This window comes from Corylus avellana, chromosome ca5 (genome assembly GCF_901000735.1).
Source record: "Corylus avellana chromosome ca5, CavTom2PMs-1.0".
Taxonomy (NCBI): Eukaryota; Viridiplantae; Streptophyta; class Magnoliopsida; order Fagales; family Betulaceae; genus Corylus; species Corylus avellana.
In genome coordinates this window covers 29,367,471-29,385,311 of record NC_081545.1, presented here as the reverse complement: position 1 = coordinate 29,385,311, position 17,841 = coordinate 29,367,471, and the positions used below count along the sequence as shown (strand labels likewise).

Genomic DNA, 17,841 nt, shown 5'->3' with positions numbered 1-17,841 from the left:
TTGGAAAAAATATATATCATCATATGTTATATATCCCGCATCCACTTTAGCAAACCAAAATCTCACAATCAAGGAAAGTACAATTAAGAAAATATTGTAATAGTAACCCCACAATATGGAATTAACTCAAGTTGATCACTGGGTTAACTCACTTAATTACACAACTAAAAAGAGAGACTCAGGCCCCAAAAAAAATTTTAAAAAAAAAATTCACCTAGATGACCTCGATGTCTAATGTCGGCTCACGTGGTCCAGACTCCAGGCCTTTTTATTTTTATTTTTTAATAGTATTATTTTTTTCAGTGAAACATGCTCCATGTTCCTTGGTGCAGTTTGCAACCATGCATGACATGGAAGCCTTTCCACCACAGCATTAGGAAATTTTCGTGAGCCCAAATTTATGAATCTTGTCTTGGGAACCCTAAAATTAATTAATTAATTCCAAGACATGATGCTCAGAGAATTTGGGGTTTTTTCAACTTTAATTTTGCTTAGTTCTTCAATCATTTCTTCGCATGCTAACTTTGTCTGCATTGGCATCTCTTGGGTTTGCAAAAATATCCTCAGCTCATCAATAATCAGGTGTGCTTCCATGGCTAGAATCCTGCAACACATCCGGAAGCTAAGTCATGGCAAGTGTTAACATATTTCACACCAGAATTTTTTTTTTTTTTTTTTCTTTCTCACGGTAAAATGGTCTATTATATATATATATATATATATATATATATATATGTTCTTGAAATTCAAGGTAAAAAAGTAAAAAAAAAAAAAAAAAAAGAAAAAGTGCTGGCATGTTGGTTGCTGGACTTTTACTCCAGCCAAAGTTTTGCACCTCCTTTGTGTTAAAGACAACATTACAAATAATTAACGTATATATATATGTCACTAAACTGGGGACGAACCAGCTAAAAAAGATGCCACAACCCACAGCATAAGAAGTCGGCTAGTTATGTCTCAGCTGTCTCACTGCTCCAAAAGTGATTTTTAGGTGTCGGCCATCAAAAGTTGAAAATATGTATAGATGACCAATTTTCAAAAGGCGATTTATTATTATTATTATTATTATTATTATTGTTGTTGTTGTTATTTATTTGATAAAATTCATTTTTAGTGAAAGTGTTCTCTTAATATTTTTATTAAGAGTAATGTTACATATTATATCTTTATTTTATTTTTATTTTATTGGTTTAATGTAACAGTACTCTTATTAGTTCTTGATTTTTGTTTTTTTTTTACAATAATTGATGCAATAATAGATGAATATCGTCACATTAAGTGATGTTATACTTTACCTCTCTCATCTTCAAATCTTATGTGACGTGGTTCTCACAGTATTTGTTATATGAAAATTGATTTTTTGGTCGTAAAGATCACCCCACGTAAGATTAGGAAATGAAAGAGGAATGAGGTGATGAATAAAATTACTCCGATAAATTGAATATTAATCTTTTTAATAAAATCTCCTCTTGAAATCCAAAAGGAGATTTGTAGAATAATAGGAAATTGACTATTTTCCCATTTCCCACCTCACAGTGGGTCAGTTTCCAAGTGCCCTTTTGACTCACTCGGAGTCTTACGATAATGATATGAAAACAGGAAAAAAAAACATCTAAGGCGTATATGTAGGGTTGGAGAGGGAATTAGGGAGTGGCCAATTAATGACTTTGTGGACTTTCCTTGAACCGGACAAAGCTCCGATCCAAAGCAGATTTGTACAGTGGATTAGGTTCCACGTTCCCACTTCATTGTTCAATAATTGCAGCTGCAATTTTTCTTTTTTGATTATTGCAGCTGCAGTATAATGGTGCAGAAAATTAATTCTTACCCGTTGAGTTTGCAAGCTATGTTTGACTCCACAAATTGCTCAGTGCTTCGTAGCCCCAGACTTTCACACACCCTGTACTTCTTCTGCAGATAATGCTTCTGATGTTGGTTTTCTGCCACGAAGAAATCTGCATCAGAGGGTGTGATTTTGGTCACAATCCTCTTGTTCAGCTTCATCTGCCGCCTGATCTTTGACTCCTGTGCTTCCTTCCTCTCCTTCTCGTTGCTGTAAAAGATTGCAGATCTTTGGTGCGTACTTACTCCAAAGCTCTGCCACATTATTATCCTCTCGGATTAGACCAACATAACGACAATGATGAATTTATAATAAAAAGATCGAAATAATTACTAGGTAGTCTTTATTGGTGGGATCATGGCTTTCCCAGAAAATGTCACACAGAAATTTGTATGGGATTCTCCTTTTATCGTATATAACTTTCACTGCTTCAGTGTGCCCTGTTAATCCTTCACAGACCTATGAGTGCATGCATATTGGAAAAAAAACGTTCAATTTCTGTAACAAAAACAACATGAGTTATATATATATATATATCGAGATGATCATCTTTTTTCTTTCACCTCTCTATATGAAGGCTTTTTCAGGGTTCCTCCATAATACCCAGTAGCAGTTTTCACAACTCCTTCTATACGCCCAAACGCAGCTTCTAGGCTCCAGAAGCTACCTGCTGCAAATCCCATGTATCAATCACAATATTACAATAAACTCACGTACACATCAATGTATAAGAGAGAGCAAGAGAATTGGACCTCCAGCAAACACTGCTTCGGTGAGAAACTCTGGCGGAATGGTGTCTTTTGTTGTGGTCTCAGAGATCATGGGAAAGTCAGAAATTTGAGGAAGCAATTTGTACATGTTTTTCAAACTAAGCATTCTGTCGTGATTTATCTCGGTATTTGCTGGGTCACCTCAAAATATATATACATTAATGAATTAAGCCAGTGGTTTTCGCAGAAACCTGAAACCAGATAGGATCGATGCAAAGTCAAGCTGTTTTTTTGAATATACGTGTTTTTTGATTAGAAGAAAAAAGACCAAGGTATGAACGTTATACATGTTTGGACATTTTTCAATTTCCTTTTATCATCGTTGAGTTGTCTAATTCTGGTCTTCGAAATTTGTCTGCTGCAACATCGGGACCCTCTTAAGGTTAATTTATATTTTACGTACATTCTTTAATTTCTTTCTGCAAGGTTAAAATAAAAAAAATGGTCCATTAATATGTTAAATTTTAGTGGAATTGCAGGATAAGAAGAATCAAATTCTAATTATATATTAGAGAAAATTAAAGGAAGTTAAAAATAAGTGAGAAAAATCTGAGAAATTAAGCAAATGCTGCCTTGTTTTCTACATCAATGGTGTGAAAGGGGTCGAAGAGGTCCAACTCCTTATCATTCATATATATATATATATATACCGACGGAACCCACCCACAAGGATATGATTATGACAAAAAGGGAATAGAGAAGAGAATGGCTCGATTTCTATTTCAGTTTCAGACTAATATGCATGATTTTTCCACAAATTAACACATTATTTGAGCAAATTTGGCTCTTAGTTTGTTTCATTTGGAATGAAGAAGACCTTTTCCAGGCGCAAGCCCATCTCCCCTAAAACCCTAAAGGGCCATTTTTTTTTTTTTGACATGTTCACGTAAGAGAAGTAGGAGGAGAATTTGAACTAGTGACCTTTAATTCGCTTCATTAAGCGTGATTCACAGTTGATTGAGCTACCCCTTGAGACCAAAGGCCCTTCTAATATTGAAACATTATTAGCCATTTGGAAGAATAAGCTATCAATTAGCTAGAAAGCAGAATTGCCAATTGAAACTGTGCTTCACACAAAAAGGCAAACAATATGAGAGATATTTGACAACAACACTTTACACGAGGAATCAGGTGCACAGAATGTTAGGTAAGTATCCATTAAAAAAGTATTTAAAGAATAACTTAATTTGCCGAGAATCACGTCTCATGAAGTAAGGGTTATTAATTCAAATTCCTATCACCCTTCCTCCTTGTGCGGACATGTAAAAAAAAAAAATTGGCAACTAACGTATATAAATAAAATTTTGAGAAAAAATAAATTCAGTGTAGCTTGATTACTGATTTTCCAATTTCGACAAGTAATATGATATTAAATAGGTCCTTCATTAACCTAGCTATTATTTAATTAATTAATAGTAAATTATGTCAAGCCAATTAATTAATATCATGTGAATCTCATTTGACACGTCGTGTGATACAATTATTTTAAATTTACAAATATAGCCTAAATCAAAACTTAATTAGAGAATAAAAAATGACTTTCCAACCATGATAAAGGAGCCCTAACTAGTTGGGGCCCCTCACCAGATGGGTGGCAGCCCCTCCCTTGTGAGGGAGGGGACACCCCTCATAGAAGAGTGGTTGCCCCTCTCCACAAAAAGGACAGCCTCTCCTTATAGAGAGGTGGGGCCCCCTTTTGGTAGGAGGCAACCACTTCGATCTCACAATCTGTTTATGAGATGAGGCTGTACGTGGTGGTCTCCCCTTTGTAAGTGTTGTCACGGTGTAAAAGGAGCATAATTTACATGATTAATTCATGTATATATAGTACTATACTTCAAAAGAAGCATAATTTGTCGTGTGTAACTTGTCTTATTAATCTGGTGGGAGTTGGTTCTGGAAGAGAAAAGTAGTGCAAAAGGAGGAAGAAAGAGCTAGCAATTCTGTGATGAGAAGCAAAAGTGAGAAAGCTTCTTTTTACAAATTAAAGAGCATTAGTCAAAACATGCTTTTAACTTTGCCCATCGAAATTAGAAGACACATATAGAGACAATAAATTGACAAATATATTATAATAAGCCCACTTTCTACACCTTTGGTGGACCAACCCGATTGCCAAAGTGCTTTGAATTATAGAATCAATTCTTATATTTTAGGAAGTGGAGGAGTATTCAATATTTAAACTACATTTGGATTAGGTATTGAGAAACTTTTTATTATACTTTTGGGATTTAATCATCATTCTTTGGAGGGAAGAGCCACTGAGATACAAAACTATTGATTCTTTAAGCTAGATTCCTCATAAGCTTCCCCAAGGTATGACGAATTATTAAGGAACTTGAAGACTAATATATAAAATTTGGGATTCATGACTCTTGGAAGCTATTATAGTCTAGTTAATTATTCTCAAATTAATTAATGACGGAGTTGGAGTTTCGAAAGGTGGAATTAGAAAGTGTTCTCCAAGTGATGCGAGCATTACTGAAGGATGAAAAGAATTGGGGTAAGTATGACCAATTAATTAACGACGTTGAAGTTATATTAAATTGTTGGAAAAATTACAGTTTACCCCCTTAAAATTGATAGTGTTTTTCAATTCGAACACTAAAGTTTCAATTTTTGCAATCTACCCTCCCAAAGTTCCAAAGTTTGAAATTTGACCAATTATATCCAAAACTTTCCATATTGCCCCTAATTTTTATTTTTTTATTTTTTCATCAAAATTTTTTTTAAAAAAAATTCGGGGCGGTCGTAGCCACCCTTTGCCCATTTGGCCATTTTTGCACCCCCAAATTTGCGTTTTTTCTTTCATAAAAAAAAAAAAAAAATTATGGGCAATATGAGAATTTTGAGATAATATTAGTCGAATTGAAAAAAATTGAAACTTTGTGGAGGTGAATTGCAAAAATTAAAACTTTGATGTTCGAATTGAAAAAAAAAATGTCAACTTTGGAGAGGTAAACTGTAATTTTTTTTAAATTGTTTATATAATTGGAAAGTGTATATAGAATAATAGGGAAAATGAAAAAGGAATAAATCAGTTGATTAAATGAGGGAATATAATGAAATATTTATATTTATAATTATTTCAGAAGAAATATTAATAAAAAAAAAAGTGAAGATATATAATGATATAATTATAAGGTTGTTTCGTTTTCAATCATATTGACATTTTTCTTTTTAACAAACTCTAAAGGGCACAGTAAATAGTTCTCTCAATGATGGAAATTGGAAAGGATATATATAGTATATCTACTTTTGGATGGGGCCTACGCTCTACTCAGATGGAATCTTACGTGGGATCCTCTAACGAGCAGTCCTCCAGTCAAGTAGGCGCGTCGACCAACCGCGTTACTGTAGCACCTGGGATTGCAATCGAAGAAACCCAACACCACCTTCCAATCAACAACGTGCTTTTGCCCCCACATTTCCACTCTATATGCCTATGTCCGGATCAGGTAGATCTCTCTTTTATAGCATTTTCAACACTAAATAGTTATTAAAACGTATTATTTTTAATACTAATTTTATAACCCACTCTCACGTCATTTTAAGAATAAAATGACTTTTAAAATTATAAATTTAATAATAATTAATCACCATTTTCATGATAATTTTAAATTGTACATTATTATTAGAATGACATAAGAATAACTTTTAGCATTACTCAACTTTTAATTTAGCTATTATTATTTTTATATGTATTTCAATAGATTTTTTATTTTATTTAAATATTATTATTTTTAATTTAATTTAATTTAATTTTTTTTTTCTCCATGACCTATGTATTTATCGCCCAACCCCTCCATATGTATGATCCGCATGACCAATGATATGCAAAAACGAGTAATTTTAAGTGGCCTACTTGTGTCATACTAAGAATGATGTGACTATTAAAATCACTATTGAGCTTATGATTGATCATTATTAAATTTTGATCAAAGATGATTTTAATAGCTACATTATTCTTAGTGAGACATAAGTAAGCCACTTAAAATTACTTATACAAAAACACCATTTACGTCTTAAAAGAAAAAAAAACACGTACTATGATGTTTTATTTATAATAGTTATTGAGCGGCGATGTTAAAATGTTTTTTTTTGTTCGGTTATAAAAATAACAGGATTTTTCATTATAGTACAAAAATATATATAAAAAAAAAAGGCTCTAAACAAATTTAACGATTTAAGAAGGAAAAGCTTAAATTTAAAAAATGGTTTATAATTTTTTTTAAAAAAAAGTCATTTTACAAAAAATTATGATGAACTGAAAATATTTCCAATTTAACAAAGATTTTTGATCATACTAAAAATTGAAAAATAAGAAAAACGTTTTTAAAAAAACACATTTTAGAATCTTATTTTCTGTTTTTGGTACGCACTTTGCCCAATAAACAACAATCATATAAAGTCGGCGTCAGGCGACAGGCGACAGGCGACAATACCCACCAAACAGTCCCTCGACTCCCTCCCTCTATCCATATCGCGCATATCCAAACGCACTTTAACGTTTTACACTTTACAATATGGGATTCCTCGGCAAAGTTTGACACGCAGCTTCCCATAAAAATTCACGCGCCACCGCTCCCATTAGCCTCCCGCCTTTTCTCCTCTCTCCCGCTTTCTCTTCCTTTCCTTTCCTATCTTTTCCGCTTCATCTCTCTCGCGCTGTCTCTTCTATCGCGTGTGATCTGAGGGGTTTGGGGGCTTTATGAGTCTGTGGCCGTCCATGATATCAGAATGGGGGGAGTCACGTCGTCGATCGCGGCCAAGTTCGCCTTCTTCCCGCCGACCCCTCCGTCGTACACCTTGATGGTGGACGACACGCGCGCCGGACGGCTCTATATCCCCGAGGTTCCGAGGAGGGAGAACGTCAACGTGGACGTGCTCAAGCTCCGCAACCGCAGAGGCAACGACATCGTGGCCGTCCACGTCAAGCATCACAAGGCCTCCGCCACTCTGCTCTACTCCCACGGAAATGCCGCTGATTTGGGTCAGATGTTCGAGCTCTTCGTCGAGCTCAGCATTCGGCTTCGTGTCAATCTCATGGGGTAATTTTTGTTTTGTCCGCTTTTTGTTTCTGAACTGAGATTTGGGTTTTTGAGCTTTAGTTTCTGTATGTGGGTTTCTGGGTTTTTTAAGCGATGTATTTTGGTTGATCTCTAGTTTACAGATGTTGTGTTGATTGAGAGTCTAAAATTTGATGTGTGTTGCTTAGTTTGGTGAATTTGTCATCGAAGCTCAAATGGGCTTTGTCTCTTTTTTTAAGTTTTTGGAGTGCTAGTGGTTGTGGATATGATGTTTGTTGGGACGTTGAAGAGACTACTAATTTATACGTTGAAAACGATTAATCTTTGCCTCGATTATTTTGATAGCAGCGTATGGTCTTTTATGTGTAAACTTTCTCTGATGGTTCTTCTTTGATAGAATTTTTTTAAGGAAGGTTCTTGAAATTTGTAGATAAATGAATGTCACAAACAAATGCAAAATTTGAAGGGTACCGATTTAGAACAGTAAAGTGATTTTTGTGGCAGCTTTAGTTCAAGGATAGGGTATGGTGGACTCTAGCTTGGCAGGGTAGGTATTTAAGAATCAGAGTTGAGGCTGTCTAGGCATACTGCCAATTGTCGAGACCATTGAATGCTCTTCCCATATCACTTGATGTCTCTTCTGACTAGTTTTTGGTTTGCCAAAAATTAAGTAAACAACAATAGCTGTTAACATTGAGAATAGAGATGCCCAACCTGAAGAGATGCTTTAGTAAATGCTTTAAGGATCATTACTAACAGTTGGACAAAGAAAGATAAATGTATGCACTTATGGATTGCATATTTTGAAAATAAGACTTGAAAAAATAGGCGATGTTCCTTATGTTTCTCATTTTCTCGATTGTAGGTAGAATTAAGTTCTGTTGTTTCTGTTTTGGTTTTCTATAAAAACTGCATCAAGAGAAGAACTCAATTATAACTAAATACATCCTATTGATTTTTTTTAAACTTCCCTGGAGAAAATCTTATCTCCCATTTTTTTTTTTTTCCACATTTTGATTGTCCTGAAATTCCAGCGTCTTGGGTAGTGTGCATGTGCGCTTTTCTCAAAGTTGAACTTGTCTGGTACTGGTTAGAATTGACATATCTATCTTGGACAAGCGTAAGGTTTTGGACTTTGTGAATGTTACTAACGTTCACAAAAACCATGTTCCACTACTGTTCTTTATTAGTTATCAACAGTTGCAGATTTTGGACCATCCTGCATTTTTTTTGGCCTGTCCTGTTTCTTTGTGGGACATTTTCCATTCCCGCGTAGTATGTTGCTTCTGTTTCCATGTAGTCCAATGTAGTTGCTTTCCTAGCTGCCTAGTTTAGACAATTAGCAAACACGGCAATTCAAAGAATTTCATTATTAAATATGTTTCATTTCAGTTTAGCGAGGAAATTTTGGGCCTTATAGAAGACATTTTGTGGCTGCTAAAAAGATGATAACTGTAAATGAACTTTACATCATTTCTTGTGTGTGTATGCGTATGTGTGTATGTGCACACGAGCACAACGCACACTGCCTTGTATTATTATTATTTTAGACATACGTTATACACAGTTATTAACTTCATTATGGATGAAAGTAGTATAATGATTAAAGGGGATAAGGTCACTGTGCATGTCTGTTTTCTTGGTGTCACTGGTTTCCTAGCCACAACTGAAAAAAAAGAAAAGCAAAAAAGAAAATAGAGAGAAAAGTCAGATTCTTGTCAATGATCGGTGACTTTCAAGGACATACTGCTAGTCCCTGATGTGACATCATTTTCAAAGGATTGATATTGATAATAATTGAAATTATTTTTGTTCATTAAAGTGCTATTGGTGATAGTTTGATGGGCTGTTACTGGTTTTATTAGTCCTCTCTTTTGGCTGGGGTTATGTACATATGTTTCACAATAGTTTCATTTTGTGAAAAATATGTTCATTTGGTTGTCCTTTCTTCTGTCTTAGTACACTTGTGCTCATATCAAGTTTCTTGACATAGGCCAAAAGCTTTTGATACCAAGCTAATGTAGGACAACAGGTATTTGAAAGGAATTTTGATTGTTTAGGTTAGGGTTTTTGGTGAGAAAAGAGGGTAGCACTTGGAGATCTTAAAAAAAGAAAAGAAAGAAGAAACTTGGGTTTTGGGTGTCTGTTCTTGGGCTAGGAACAATTACTTGGGGGATTCATAATGTGGACTTTTGAGGAAATTTGGAGGCTTGTTGATGGATGGGTGATTTGGGGTTTTTATTTTAGGGATCTTAGTTTGAAGGAAGGTAAGATGGCTGAAAATCAAGGAGGAGAAGAAGAAGAAGAAGAAGAAGAAGATAACCTAGGCATCACATCTAGTTTTTCTAAGCATCAACAATGAGTTTTCTCAGCATCACGCCACAAAGGAGTGCACCACGCAGACTTCAAGAGCATAATTGATGCAGCATTTTTATTAAATTATTATCTATCAATTGAAAACTTTATGCTAATATTTATTGAAAACTAAACATAATCCCAGTAGGCTTTGGACTCCATGGGGTTTGACTATTGAATTATGTTATTAAAATCCAGAAATAAAACCTAATAGCATATGAAAACCCGTAACCTATGGGTGACAAGCCTAGCCTATATCTAGAAATTTTGAAATTGTGAAAACACCCCTACTCAATAGTTTTAATGCAAAGAAACTTAAAAATAAGACTCAATAGTATCAAGTGTAGCATACGGAGGGTGCCCACTAGGCTCCACATTGAGACCAGACCATATTTTGAAGAATTTTAATCTTTCATTTTGCTCTTTCAAGAGCTTCTTGCTGCCTGTGTCATTCTTCCATGGTTAGATAAAACTCATCCTCAAGTTTTGAAGTGAAGTAATTCTTGGATTCTTGAACTGCATCCTTGACAATAGATCAAAAGTCTGAACTTATTTCCCTTTTTTTAAGAGCAAATCATGTTAACTATGTGTCTTCCTTGTCAAACATAGCATTAAATTTTCAGGAATGACAAGATCAATAATAGAAATTTTCAACAGGCAATATAGCCTTTGGTCGATTCATAGGAAGCACTATTGCATTAGGCATCTAGACCTCTTTATGTACTAGAGGAGGTTGATCAGTTGCTGCTTTATCAAATTCATGGGTGAGAAAAACATGTTTAACCTCTAATTCTTTGCTCCTTTCTCTTTGCCAAGCAAGTCTAGGTTTCTGTTTTCATCATAAACAGGCTCTCATGGACTTTCATCTTGCTGTTTTGGTACTTCAGCCCTCTGTTTATGTTTTTGCTCTTGTTCTTGCGGATTTAGCTTTTCAGCAATGGACTTTGGCCTTTTCCTCCTTTTCTGTGGAGACTTTGGTGGCGGTTGATATTTCTTCTGTCTTCTCTGCACTTACGGGCTTCAAAACAATTTCTTCGTTGTTGAATGAGAAATTATATTTATTTTCTCTCCCACAAAGTTGCACATCACGTTTGTATAGCGCTGGCCAATTAAGATGTCTGTGGAGGTCATAGGAATCACATCACACTAGTGACTGGTATAGAACTACCATCTATTCAAGCCGCCTTGAATAGTTGCAGATGTGATTTGGTTGAAATTTTGAGGTGTTCAATCTTTATGCTGGCATGAAGTTCAAAACAAGTGTCATCCTTAATAATAAGCTTTTTTGCTTGAAATATAGAGTTATGCCTACAATCTCATTCCCCTTGTTTAGGTGTGGCAAGTATACTCCTAAGGGCATAGAGAAGAGAAGTATCAACTTCATCTCTTCCAAATTATCAAAGTCTAGAACCCTATCATGATGATTCAACTCTTCACATTCTATCAAAATTTGGGACACAGGACAAAAGTTTTACGAAACCAAGCTACTGTAGGACAGCAGGTGCCTGAAAGTTTCAATTAGGGTACGGAAATTGATTTGGTTTCAAGGCAAAAACAAAGGAAAAAACTCAATTTTCTGTGTTGCTGATCTGGTTTCTGATCAGTAAGCCAAGAATATGGTATTTTGGGTTGTTTGGTTGTTATCTGATGGATGGATGGTTTGCAGGTTTTAAGATTTGGATTCTTAGGGAAATATTTGAATACAATTCAGGTATCAGTTTGATGGAATCAGATTGAAATTGCTGGAAAATTTAAAGAAAATGAAGATAGATCTAGAAATCACATGTAGTTTTCCCAGGCGCCATACCTTGGAGAATGGTAGCATCGCATAGACTTTTTTGTGTTTTATTTATTTATTTTTTTATATGTAATTGGCCACATCACATAGACTTTAAGAATGCAAGTGCTGCAAATTTTCATAAAAATGTTATCTATTTAATTGAAAGCGTTATTCTAAAAGTATAAAAAACTAAACTTAACACTAATCAGACTTGGACAACGTGACCTTTGACTGCCAAGCCCAAGTTATTAAAACCCACAAAATAAAACCTAGGGACATAGGAAAATCCATAATCCGTGTTAGAGCCAATAGCTAGAAATTTTAGATATTATGAAAATACCCAACTCTTTAAATTAATTAAAACTGGAATTAAACTAAAACAGAAACTTCCTAATATGCAAAGAAACATAATGATAAGGCTTGATAGTAGCTAATGTAGGCTAAGGAGGACACCCACTAAGCCCCACATCAAAGATAAGACCATATTTTTGACGAATTTCGTAATTTTGCTCTTTTGTAAGCTTCCTGCTGCCTGCATCACTGTTCTATCTGGTATTATGAGTGTCTGTATGATTTAACAGTTGCAATAGATGTTTCTGGAATTCCTTCAAATGCTTTGATCAAAATTTCTATTCAGGTTATTAGAGCTACATAAGTATGAAGATAAAGGTAAAAGATCTCTTTTATTAATTAAAAATGTTGAAGATAGAAACAGAAGTAAACTATTTTTTGACACAACTATTTCTTTCTCAAACTCTGATATATAAATAATCATTTGGGTTAATTTAATGACCCTTGCTTCTATGGCCTCTGCAGGTATGATTACTCTGGCTATGGACAATCAACTGGAAAGGTAGGACGCCTAGCTTCTCTAATCCTAATTTATAGAAATGGGAGAAAAGTTTATTACTTGCTTGTATCAACTCTAGCAATTCTATATATTCATCTAGATGCCAATTTATAGGAATGGGAGAAAAATCTAGTTGTCAATTCTTGTCCCTAAAGGGTAGCTCAATTGACTGAGGACCATGCCTTATAAAGCGGTGGTCACTAGTTCGAATTTTCCCTTCTCTTTTCATTGGGGACAAAAAATTACTTACAAAAAAAAACTAGGTGTCAATTCTTTAGAGTACTTAGATATCCTGATTTTGTTTTTTGGAAACTTCACTTACTCCTTTGAAATTTTATCGCTTTGCCAATCACTCCCTTAAACTTTAAAAACTCTCAATTTTTTGTATCCAAGTTTAAAAGTTTGCAATGTCACCCATACCGTTAAGTCTAGGGTTAAATAAGACAGTAAAGGTGTGAAATGTCCCTTATATACCTGTAGAATTTTTTAAATTACAAAATTACCCTTATATCCTGCATCACATTCTTCCTTATATCCATTGACTATTGTTATTTCAGAATAAAAAACACACAATGGCATGCCAACGTCATGAACATAATAACTTGAGATCGTTTTTAGCCTGTTGAATCAAATGATCATACTAGCTTTTTTGTTATTGCGATTGGTACTTCAGTTTCTGATAAATATTTTCTGTTCAGCACTAAACTAGGGTCAGCACCTAAGCAATATCTTGAACTTTTTGTTGTTGAGGCAAAAGGTCAACTCTAGTTTGATATGTATAAAGACATTCATTATTCCATGGGATCTCAAGTTGGGAGCCAGAACTGAATTATCTTTAGCATATATGATTATCAACATTTATTTGTTGGCAGATTACTGTGCTTGAATGACGTCCAATCATTTTTCAGATTACTTTCCTTACCTAAAATCTTCATAAAATAACAGTCCCTTTTTTTTTTTTTTTTGTTTGTATTGAAACAGCCATCTGAATGTAATACATATGCCGACATTGATGCAGCATATAAATGCCTCAAGGAGCAGTATGGTGTCAAAGATGAACAATTAATATTATATGGTCAGTCTGTTGGTAGTGGCCCCACCCTTGATCTTGCTTCAAGAATACCAAGCTTGAGAGGAGTGGTTTTGCATAGCCCGATTTTGTCTGGGCTGAGAGTGTTATACCCAGTCAAACGGACATACTGGTTTGATATTTATAAGGTAGTTTCATACTGTTGATTCTACTGCACATGCCTGTTTCATTTGATTGATAGACACTGATATATTTTTTTGTCCTTTCAGAATATTGACAAAATTGGTATGGTGGACTGTCCTGTTCTTGTGATACATGTAAGTAATATTTACTTTGTTTCCATTTTCAATCTCTTCGGACTGTTTATCATAACTACCTTCATCAAATTCTCTGTATGGAATTTAGAGATAGAATGGCAAAATTTTCTTCTGCATTATGTTTCAAGGGATAGAGTACAAAGAACTGTCACCATCAATTAGGAGAAATTTGACATAGGATGGAAAACTTTCCTCCTGAATCACAAATGAACCTTATAAGGTCTCAATCTTTTTTCCCACAATGATAGCAATTTATAAATTTAACTGGTTCTGCCAAAACTTTTTGTAGATGTGTTGCGCTAATAAATGAATCCTTGATTATGCTTTTATTATAGGGAAATCAGGTTAGGATCTCCCTGTGCATTTAGTCATTTTCACCTTAAGATCCCAACTTTCAATTTCAGATTCGAGACCCGAGTTTAGCCTCATTCTAAATTTGAGACCTTCGTCAGCCTTTCTGTCAAAATGGGTAACAAAAATAGATGTGAAGATACAATTATATCTCTCTAATAAAAAAAATTTAAAAATACAAAAAAAGCAATTGAAGAGCCAGTTTTGCCTGCATCATTTTCTTCAGAATGGGTAAGAGTTTTCGTCACTTTGTGAGGTTGTCCTATGAGGGGTTTGAGGATGAGTCAATGGCTTTCTTCACTGCCATTGAAGTGAGTTGAAACTAGAATGGTCTGGCTAGTTTCCCTAGTTCTCTTTCTATGTCAGTGAATAGAGGGCACCGTGAATTAGAGAGGTTAGGTTGTTCTATCAATTATGGCCTTAAGGGAGGTCATTCTAGTAGATGCAAAGGAAAGGAGAGGGGTCCAACTTGTTCTTTATGATATTTTCTTGGAATATAAGAGGGTTCAACGAGAGGGATAAATTGTTGAAGGTCTGGAATCTTCTTAGAGAATGGAAGGTTGGCATTGTTAATTTACAAGAAACTAAATTGGAGCTTGTGTCTAGGGTGGTTGTGCGCAGTTTATGGGGCTATCAACATGTGTATTATTTGTGTTATTTGGGGTCGAGAGGAGCTTTTGGAAGGATCTTGTTAATGTGGGTTAGGAAGTTGGTAGAAAAATTGAGTGCGTGGGGGCATTTTATGTTGCTTGCTCCCTTAGAAATGTTGATGACAACTTTTTGTAGTCCTCTGCGGGTGTTTATGGTCCTAATATCGACAATGGCAGAGGAGTGCTTTGGGATGAATTAGCTGGATTTTTAGTTGGTGGTAGAATCACTTTGATTAAAAGTACTCTTTTCAATTACTTATTATTTGCCCCCTTGTCCCATCCCTGTCGGTGTTACTAACTAAATTGAAAAACTTTAGTGAGATTTCTTGTGGGACAGAGTCGGTGATGAGTTTAAATTCCATCTAGTCAATTGATCTAAGATTTGTACTTCTGTTTTCTCATTCGTTTTGTGGGTTAGAAACAAAAGTTCAATCGACTTCTCTTGGGGAAGTGGCTACGGTGTTTTACTGCAAAGAGGGAGGCTTTATGAAGATCAATGGTGGAAGTTAAATATGATAGCAATGGGGAAGTGTGGTGTTCCAATGTGGTTCTTGGGTCGTTCGGGGTTTTGGGTGTGGAAAAACAGGAGGGGGGTCAGGGATTTCTCTAGATTTGTTAGATTTGTTAGGTTTTGGAATGATGTATGGAGTGGGGGACTAGACCTTGAAGGCAGCTTTCTTGGAGTTTAGTATTCTCACTGTAAGGAAGCTTTTGTGGCAGATCATGTGCGATTTTTTTAACAAGACTTTACATTGGAATTTCACTTTTATCAAATAAGTACATGATTGGGAGGTAAAGTCAGTTATTTTGTTCTTTAATATTTTGTACCCTCTTAGGTTAAGACAAGGTGGCGTGGATAAAATTTTTTTGGCTTCCCCAAAAGGTGGACATTTGAGGTGTGATCTTTTTGTCATGTGTTTAGTCCCCCTTGTTCTCCCTTTCCTTGGAAAAGCATTTGGGTGGCAAAGCTATTAGCTAGTCGGAGAAGTCAGTTTGGAAGCCACTGTAATATAGAAGTTTGGAGGATGGTTCTTTTGTGCTTAATGTGGTGTATTTGGGGAGAACACAATGCTTGAACTTAGAAGATTATGAGTGAATGGTGATAGAATTAGAACTTATTATGTTCAAATCTCTTTAATTTTGGATGACTGCTTACAACAATTCTCGCATTTCTAGTTTTTTAGAATTTTGGGATTTGTGTTCTTCCTAATCAGGTCTCTCTGGTATACTTCTTGCTTGCCCTTTCTAATAAGATTGAATCATATATATATATAAAGAATTGCGTCTAATGGAGGGTGGGCTGATGGCCACCACCTAAGTTAGGGCGTGGCCGTGAGCCACTCCTTAGTAAGGAGGTGGCCATGCGTGTGAGTAAGCCAAATCAGCACAACCACCCCTTTGAAGTGGTGGCAGCAAATCACCCACTGAGTTAGGGGTGGTGCACAGCCACCCTTGTGAGGGATTTGTTAGACAGGTTTTTTAGCTATTTGTTAAATTTTTTTATAAGAGGTGTATAGTTATATTTTCACATTCATTTGCATTACCTGTTTGATGGAAAAGCTAACAGAGGTCTTGAGTTTAGAATAGGCCTAAACCCTGGTCTGGGATGTATATCAAATTAAAAACTGGATCTTAAAGTCAAAATAACAAAAAAGAGAGTGGGTTATGACCTGATTTCCCTTTATTATATGGGGTGTATTCTATTATATATGAAGCATGAAGGGTTTTGATTTGTATTTGTGCTTGCATCTGTTATCACTTTAATGTTGGGTCAGGGTAGCTGTTTTAATGTGGTCTTGTTTCCCCAAGCGATCACATTGCATTCTGGTTCTTTCCCTTTCCACGAGAAACAAACCAAAATCCTACTTTTTTTTTTCCCAGAAATTTCATACTGAAATTAACAATGAACATCTTATGTTCCATATTCAGGGGACTTCTGATGAAGTTGTGCATTGTTCCCATGGGAAGCAGCTTTGGGAACTTTCCAAGGAAAAGTTCGAACCCTTGTGGTTAAGTGGAGGTGGGCATTGCAACCTTGAGCTTTACCCAGAATTCATCAAACATCTAAAGAAATTTGTACATGCCATCGGCAAATCAAAAGCAGCCACACATGGTTCTAAAAAACCTACGGTAGAATCTGATAATCAGAGCAAACCATCCGAAACTGGACCTTCGGATAAATTTGAATTGGGTCCGGACCTTCCAGAAGTTTCCAGAAACAGTTTAGATAGCCGACTCGAGAAGTCTAGAAAGCCAAACAAGCCTGAAAAGTCTCGCATGAGCACTGACCGTGTTGACAGGTTTAGGAGAAGAAAGGGCCTAGTCTGGTGATTAATTTACACGCACAGCAATTAAATAAGTTATCTGCTAATATCTACATGAGAAGGTAATCTATTTTCACTCCTGATTATGTAATGATGTCAATTCTAGATGGAATATATCAAGATGAGTGTATTCTTAGTGTTTTTTTTTTTTTTAAAAAAAAAAAATCTGTATGTATGCTCAAAAGATTGAGATGTATCTTGCCTTGGTATTTCTTTTCAACTCTTGTAAAATCAACAGCCTCATTTGAACAAAAAAAATAATGCAGCTTCAGATATTTTCTTTTAGTCTCTTAAGTTGATATTCTTATTGTATGTGGCATCTTATTAGGTTGAGGGAACTGGAAATCTACTGGTGTCATGAATCTGTGTCTTTAGTGTTTTAACTATTTTATTATTCTTGAAAATCAGAAAATAAAGAGAAGAAAGACCCCAATACAACCAACACAATTCAAATGATACTTTGAGAATTGATCAAATTAATGATCCGGTCCAGTTGATTCTTGACTCATCGCGCAAGAAAAGAGCTTCATTAAATGGTGGT

The 17,841-nt window shown here is 35.3% G+C and overlaps 2 protein-coding genes across 3 annotated transcripts; one reads left to right on the top strand and one right to left on the bottom strand.

Moving 5' to 3' along the window:
- Nucleotides 1-143: 143 nt before the first annotated feature.
- On the bottom strand, nucleotides 144-2,801 carry LOC132182493 (uncharacterized). 2 transcript variants are annotated; one of them, XM_059595754.1, is made up of 5 exons: nucleotides 2,596-2,801; nucleotides 2,407-2,513; nucleotides 2,177-2,302; nucleotides 1,829-2,097; nucleotides 144-604 (listed from the first exon to the last, which is right to left on the bottom strand). In XM_059595754.1, exons 1-5 carry the CDS (start codon nucleotides 2,717-2,719, stop codon nucleotides 436-438), a joined length of 795 nt encoding a protein of 264 aa, XP_059451737.1. In that variant the 5' UTR covers nucleotides 2,720-2,801; the 3' UTR covers nucleotides 144-435. The 2 variants fall into 2 exon arrangements, with proteins under 2 accessions (XP_059451737.1, XP_059451738.1); XM_059595755.1 differs by having other exon boundaries at nucleotides 2,407-2,510.
- A 4,266-nt stretch (nucleotides 2,802-7,067) lies between these two features.
- LOC132182490 (uncharacterized) lies at nucleotides 7,068-17,585 on the top strand. The gene is made up of 5 exons (XM_059595752.1): nucleotides 7,068-7,664; nucleotides 12,595-12,631; nucleotides 13,610-13,846; nucleotides 13,928-13,975; nucleotides 16,906-17,585. The coding sequence occupies exons 1-5, from the start codon at nucleotides 7,354-7,356 to the stop codon at nucleotides 17,305-17,307; spliced, it is 1,035 nt and encodes a 344-aa protein (XP_059451735.1). The 5' UTR covers nucleotides 7,068-7,353; the 3' UTR covers nucleotides 17,308-17,585.
- The last annotated feature ends 256 nt before the right edge of the window (nucleotides 17,586-17,841 follow it).